Below are 7,227 nucleotides of genomic sequence, written 5' to 3'. Positions count from 1 at the left end.
ACTCGCTTGAGGCCAGGAGTTGGAGGTTGCTGTGAGCTGTAATGCCATGGCACTCTACCCAGGGGGACAGCTTGAGGCTCTGTCTCAAAAAAAAATTAAAAAAATAAAAAAATTCTTACCATCTAAATGAGGTTCACATGCTGATGGGGCTCATTCGATTCTGTTATCTAGTACTATTTCTCTCAAGATGAAGATCTGTAAACTAAAAAGAACAGGGATGGGATAGGATAAATGCCCTGAATACTTCTGCTTAAAGAAGAGACTAGGCATATGCCAGGCATTGCCAAGCTATTCCGAAATCCACGTGCTGCCAGTGATCTGATTGGAGGACTCTGTCGTGCTCCCTAGAAATATTCTCTGCTCTCTACAGCTCTCAGCTTCTCCAGACTCCTGCTGAGCCTTCTGAATTGCCCCTTTTCCATAAGAAGTAACACTTGCAGCTGAATAATCTCTTCCTGGCCTATTTCTTGCCCATATTAGTTTGGGGGCCCTAAGGACTCTGAACTTTGAACTATCTCTGCTTACTTTGTCAAAGCTGATAATGTGTCTACGAACACACCTCTCCTGTAATCTTTGTGGGTATAGGGGTGAGAGGAAACTTCCCCTTCACCCCAGAAGGCTCACTGAAACATCAGCTCACTATAAAGCACATTAATAAGAAAAAGAGATTGTAAGTGTACTTACTGTGGGACAATCTCAGAGTGATTATCAGTGGGGTCCAGAAGTTTATATACACTCATCTCAAAGGAGAGGAGAAGACAAGGAGTATAGTAATTCTGTTGAGGGGCAGTAAGTGGTTACTAAGGAGGAAGAATAGACTCGGGGTCGGGGGAACTGATCAACTTGTAAATGATTCTCTTTGGAAACTAAATTAATCTGAGAGACAGGTATTATCTTAAAATTATTTCATTTCACTCTTCGATAAAGGGAGGAGAAGGGAAATCAGTGGGTCTGTCTGTCTTATGAAGATAGAAGGAAAGCCCCTTCCAAGCCGTTTAATTCAAAATACTCTTAGCTGGTAAAATAAAGACCATTTCCTGGCTTTTTGAGGCCTGGTGAAGTGGCTCAGCCCTGTAATCCTAGTACTTTAGGAGGTTGATGTTGGCAGATTGCTTGAGCTCAAGAGTTCGAGATCAGCTTAAGAAAGAACAAGACTCCATCTCTACTAAAAATAGAAAAAAAAAAACAAAAAAAACAAAAGCTAGTGTGATAGGTGTACACCTGCAGTCCCAACTACTTGGGAGGCTGAGGCAGGAGGATCGCTTGACCCCAGGAGCTTGAGGTTGCTATGAGCTATGACACCATGGTATTCTAGCCAGGGGCAAAAAAAAAAAAAAAAAAAAAAAAAAGTAGTACTGTCCAGGAAGATTGGCTGGGTCTACATCATTCCACAAGTATTTATTGCATGTGTGGTCTATGCTAGGAACTATTTTAGGCAGGAAAGTTATAGCAGTAAACAAGACAGAACAGGTTCTTTCTCTCATTCTGCTCAAATTCTAATGAGGAAGACAGAGGCAAACAAGGAACCAAATAATAAATCAATGAGATAAGTTTTAATAGTGATAAATGCTACAAAAAAAATAAGAGAGAGCTCCTCTGGGAGGCAGAGGCGGGTAGATTGCCTGAACTCACGAGTTCAAGACCAGCCTGAGCTATAGCAAGACCTCCGTCTCTAAAAAACAGCTGGGCATTGTGGCAGGCACCTGTAGCTACTCAGGAGGCTGAGGCAAGAGAATCGCTTGAGCCCAAGAGTCTGAGGTTGCTGTGAGCTATGATGCCATGATACTCTACCAAGAACAACAAAATGAAACTCTGTCTCAAAAAAAAAAAAAAAATCATAAGAGAGAGCAATGGGATAGAAAGGTGTTTCTGGAGCAGCTCTAAACACAGTAATCAAGAAGGACTCTCTGAGGAAGTTACATTTGAAGTAATATCTGAATAAAGAAAAAAACCTAGGTATAGGAAGATTTAGCAGTTTAACATTCAAGCCAGAGGTAATAGCAAGGGAGCTAGCATTTCAAGAACTTGGGGCTAAATAGTCTTAAATAAGGGAGAAAGTCATGTGAGATGAAGGAGAAGAAACAGGGAAATGGGCAGGGGGAAGGCCTTATTGGACAGGGTTAAAAGTTTGCTTAGTATTTCAATAGGAGATGTCATTGGAAGGTCTTAGTGAGCCCTAGTCATTCACACTTTAGCAAGAATTATTTTAACCTGACCCTTTCTCTTGTGAATTACTTTAGAGCCATTGAAATTAATCATTAGGTGAAAGTGGTAGGAAAGAGGATGGAATGATTTTGGAACTGGAGAACTATTGCAGAAAACATATCTGGCTACTGAGTGGTTCTGATTTGCAGGAGATAATGGAAATAGTCTACACAAATCACCTCAGGCTTAGATTTTTTGCTACATTAAAGATACTGAGTTCGGAGAAAAATAGGTGGATTTCTTTTTCTTTTCCCTTTTGTTCTCAATTTTATTTTCAAATATTTCTGCAGACTATGAAAAAGTAAATGAGGGGGGCTGTAGGATCCACCGTGTATGTGTATAGGTATACATATACATATGTGTATGGTTTCCCTGAATTCTAGGAGATGTCAATGTCAGCCAGATAATGTCTGTTGTGTGTCCTGGAAACCAGTAGTGCTATGTGTAGCTTTTTCATATCAGCATCCATCACGTCTTAAGTATTCACATTTTTAAAAAAATTTATATTCTGAGATTAATAATATCTTTTCCTCCCATTCTACAATTTTGTGTATCATGTTAATTTAAGCTATAAAATTTGGTTTAGCTAATACTACACTTTTACCATAACATAGTCACTTCCCATTCTAAAGGTATAACCTACAATTAGAGAAAATTTCAATTTGGGGTTCAAAGACACAAGGAAAGTCCATATGGAGCTAATGAATCACATGTTTTTTATTAGAATAATGTTGATAATTAAGAGTTTTAAAGTCAGGCTTTTGTTTGCATTTGAACTTACCTTTATTCCCCAACTCAGTAAATGCATTTTGGGGCTCCCTTCCACCATCACCCCTGTCTTCTTTAGGAATCTGTTTACATTTTCTTATTTTCTTGTATAGAGCCTATTTCTACACACTGACTAGAGCACATTATTGTCTTTTTATTTGAATGACATTTGCTGACACCGTGATTATACACAAACACTAATGTGGCTTTAAAAATGTAATATTCTTATGCATATAAAGATGAGAAGTTGAAAGGATGAGATCATTGCTTCATAAGCTGATTATTTGTACTTGACTTTACCTCTTGGTTTAGTTACTGGACCAAAAGAATGTCAAATCCATTTATGTTGTGTTCTTAGTTAATTGTCAGTGACTGTTATTTCCAAGGTGATGTATGTGTAGTGTATTTTTTGCAATGACAGATTTATGAGAGTTTGAAATGACTGGCAAAATAACAGCAAATGCTAAGCTTGCTCCCATTTGGCTTGTTCAATTAAATTGTAACCCCTTTACGAATATCTCAGGAAGTGTTCTGAAGGTCAAGATTTCCTTCCTTGGGCCGAAAGAAACATCAGTTATGACAGCAGTGCCCTCAATCCAGTTCACACCAGCTTACAAGAGCCAGTTGTTATAATTTCAAGAATTTTGTAAGCCCATTATACAAATTTATAGTAAAATAAATTATACCAAAACAAAAGTAGGAGATACTTAAGACTCATCAGTTCCTAATTGTTTGAGCACATTTTACCATCCATTCCCCTGCGATTATTCACACCAACTGTCCCTGCAAGGCAGAAATACCTCGTGCTGGGCAGTGCCTGTGGCTCAAAGGAGTAGGGCGCTGGTCTCATATGCTGGAGGTGTGGGTTCAAACCCAGTCCTGGCAAAAAAAAAAAAGAAAAAAAAAAAAGAAGTACCTTGTGCTGCTGGCCACTGTACTTCTCAATTAATTCCATCCAAATGCCTCAATAGTACCCTCGGGGTATTGACAGTGTTGAAACTAAAAGAGGTTTTAATTTAATCGGTGTGATTTATATGAAGGTGAAAAATAATTTAAGAGTAGGTCACATAAAAGATGTAATGACAATGAATTTATTGGGATAAGGACAGATTGGGATGCAACTAAATATGTGATTCTGTCCAGTTGTGGTTGAACTGCTGGCTGCCTATACAAGAGTTTGGCCAAAATCAATAAATGCAGTCCCTGAGAGTCACTTCATTATGTGGAATTTGCTATAAGGAATACTGTATGGCTGGGCACTGGGGGCTCACAACTTTAATCCCAGCACTTTGGGAGGCCAAGAAGGGAGGGTTGCTTGAGGCCAACAGTTTGAGTCTGCAGTGAGCCATGATCCCATCCATCCCTGCACTCCAGTCTGGGCAATCTCTCCAAAAAAGAACTTCTGTATTTCCTTGTTATTTGTAGATTGTGTGCCACATATCCTTTATATCAGCAGAATTTATGACAAACGCGTGTACATACCTATGGATACTTTCTGCCCTAGAGAATTTCTTGTTCAGTGCTGGCCCAGTCACCACTGGTTCTGCAGAAAAGGTGAAAATTCAATAGGAAATTTTAAAACAGCTTTTTCAGAAAGTTACCACAGAGAGCAAGTTTGTCTGTGAACATAATCTGTTAAAACCAGTCTGTTCATGCTGATACCACTTGGTTGACCAATAGTGAGGAGAGGTTTGTCTCCATTTTCAAGTGGAAACTCCTCCAGTTTGAAAGAGAACCAGAATGTCAACCAAATGAAACTGTAGACATTTTTGTTCAGGCTAAAGTATCTTGACTATCCGTTAGCGAGTGGGGAATATTAATTATTTATGATGACCTACAAAAAAATAATGTCTCAAGTCAAATGATTATACCATGTCTAATTTGTCTCAGGTTATTCTAGATTCACCAAAAAGGCATGTGAATCTCAGTCAAGGAGACTGACTTGCGCTGTGAACACCCTGATGTTCTTAGATAGTCTGTTCACTCTCTGATCTGTGGGGAGCTGAAAGCTGAACCCGTCAGACCAAGAAAAGGCTCTGGCCCAACCCCCCTAGAGAAGAAAGTTGCCAGATCGCACCATGGTTTTTAACCTCCTGTTACTTATATTTCAACAGAAACTCTCTCCCAACATGCATGAATGATCTCTATACACAGGAAGTGCCGCTCCCTGGTATCCTAGTGTGTCAAGTTGTATAGATCCATATGCCAGAGTAATTTATATACAGAAATAGTCACTCAGACACACTTGGTCTTTGCCTCATCCAAAACACATCTGATTTCACATCTAGTGACAAATTCCCTCAAAGCATTTTAGCAGGAGAAATGAAGACACCCAGGAGGTCTAATCAGGACTAAAAATTATTGTATTTAGTTAAATTCTTGAAGTGCTAACAAAAAACATTCAGGTCCGAAGCATGTGTGTGTTATGAGAAGACCGGAAAGGGTCATTTGGGTCTGTTACATAACTGCCACTTTCTGTTTTTATTCAAGGTGTCATAAAACTGAGTTCTGCAGTTGAAGGTACGTTTTTACAACCACAAAAATCAATAATGTTTTGCATAAAGGTTGCACAGCGTGGCTTGTAGCTAGAAAGCTTCTGTGGCAGTGGTCTTTGACGCCATGTCCGAGTCGCCAGCTATCGCCATCCCATGTGTGTTTCTCCTTGTTCTGCTCATTTACTGCCGCAAGTCTCTCGGCCCTCCGCAAGTGGCGTCACCGCTGACCTGAGAGGGCAGCTTCCTAAGAGAGCAAATGGGTCTCTTTCTCGTTCTCGATGTGATTGCCTCCGACCCAGCGCCCCCAGAGAGCCTACCCCTGGCTCCTCAGCAGCCTCGTGTGAGGCTGGACTTTGAATCTTGTTGGGGTCCTTTGCCCAGATCTTTCAGCAGGACCTTGTCAAAGGTGCCCTTTATCCCCCGGGGCAGGACGCTTGCCTAGGAAGTATGTGGGCACGAAAAGCCGTTAAAGCTTCCTGGAGAGAAATCAAGGTGGTTACAGCATTTGCCAATCTCATGGTGGGTTCCTCGTGGGCAGTGTGGTCCACACCGCCCGGTGCGAAGACCAGCTCACTTGAGTGCTGTCCCTATCAGCGAGTGGCAGTACCCTTCCGTTATGTGCTCAGGAAGCTGAAAAGGCCAAGACGGATTTAAAGAAAGTGTAAGAGAGGCAACGTGGCAGAGTGTTCTGCCGAGCAAGTTCTGAGAATATTGAGAGTACCTCACTGCCTGAAATAATTAATTGGCTATTGCTGTAAAACTGATCCCCTTAACCCCATGGGAGCTTTACAATTGGAAAGTAGAGGATGTGCAATCTTCTCTTTTTGTGAGTTTCTGTGTTTGTTGGGGGGGCTGCGTGTGTTCCTGTTTACTGAGGGTCTGTCGGGCATGCTTCGGAGGTTTCTTCATTCTCAACTGGGGGGCCTCCTGGAGGAGCTGGTGGGCTGTAAGGTGAGTTTTCTAACTAAGAAGGAGAAGGGGCTTGATGAATGGACAAAGCATGGAGGTGGGGAGGGGGAAAATGCAAGAGTGGAGGCTGTTGGCTTGACTCAACTTTAGGGATTCAGCGGACTGGAGTTTGAAGGCTGGCAGAGGACACAGGGACTCAGTCATGGGGACCGTGAGAGGGACCGGCCATCCAAAGTGGGACTCTGCCCCTTCTGTACACTTGGTACCATCACATTTTACAAAACCAAATGGAGAAGACAGTATTTCTGACTTCTGTGGTAGGTAAGAGCAAGGAAAGGTGCCGGTGGTGGTGTTTCAGGGTGGGAGCGAAGACACTCCCGCTGTAGGGAGAAAGGACCTGTGTCGGGCCTCGGCGAGCACAAGCAGAAATTCAAGTTCTCGCTGCACGTCAGTGTGGAATTTTATTGAGGGACCATCCAAATGCCTCCCTGCCTGACAAGATATAAAGACACAGAAACAAAATCAAGCATTACCAGGAGAATGACCTTGCCCACAGAAACTCCCAATAGCGACTTGAACGCTGAGTTTCAGTTAATTATCTGTAGAATTACAGATAACAGTTGGTTCACTCTGGGCTGTTACAATGTTTTTATCAAGGAATAACTTTGAAGTCATGGCCTTATGTTGCCTGCTTGGCTTCAGCACAATATTCCACTTGTAACAAAAGGATACAGAGACAAAAACCAAAATATTGGCTCGGCACCTGTGGCTCAAGTGGCTAAGGTGCCAGCCACATACACCTAAGGTGGCGGGTTCGAATCCAGCCCAGGCCCGCCAAACAACAATGATG

General features: G+C 41.8%; 1 protein-coding gene across 1 annotated transcript in view; it reads left to right on the top strand.

The window, feature by feature from the left end:
* Window positions 1–7,227, top strand: part of DLGAP1 (DLG associated protein 1) — a 342,771-nt gene that overhangs the window by 207,993 nt on the left and 127,551 nt on the right. Inside the window, exon 5 of the mRNA XM_003801620.2 lies at window positions 5,464–5,493. Coding sequence (XP_003801668.1) covers window positions 5,464–5,493 — 30 coding nt within the window. The remainder of the gene's footprint in view (window positions 1–5,463; window positions 5,494–7,227) is intronic.

Source organism: Otolemur garnettii, unplaced genomic scaffold (genome assembly GCF_000181295.1).
Source record: "Otolemur garnettii isolate 467f Iridium unplaced genomic scaffold, OtoGar3 scaffold00213, whole genome shotgun sequence".
Classification (NCBI taxonomy): domain Eukaryota; kingdom Metazoa; phylum Chordata; class Mammalia; order Primates; family Galagidae; genus Otolemur; species Otolemur garnettii.
Note: the sequence above shows the minus strand (reverse complement) of the source record. Positions and strands in the feature narration are given on the sequence as shown.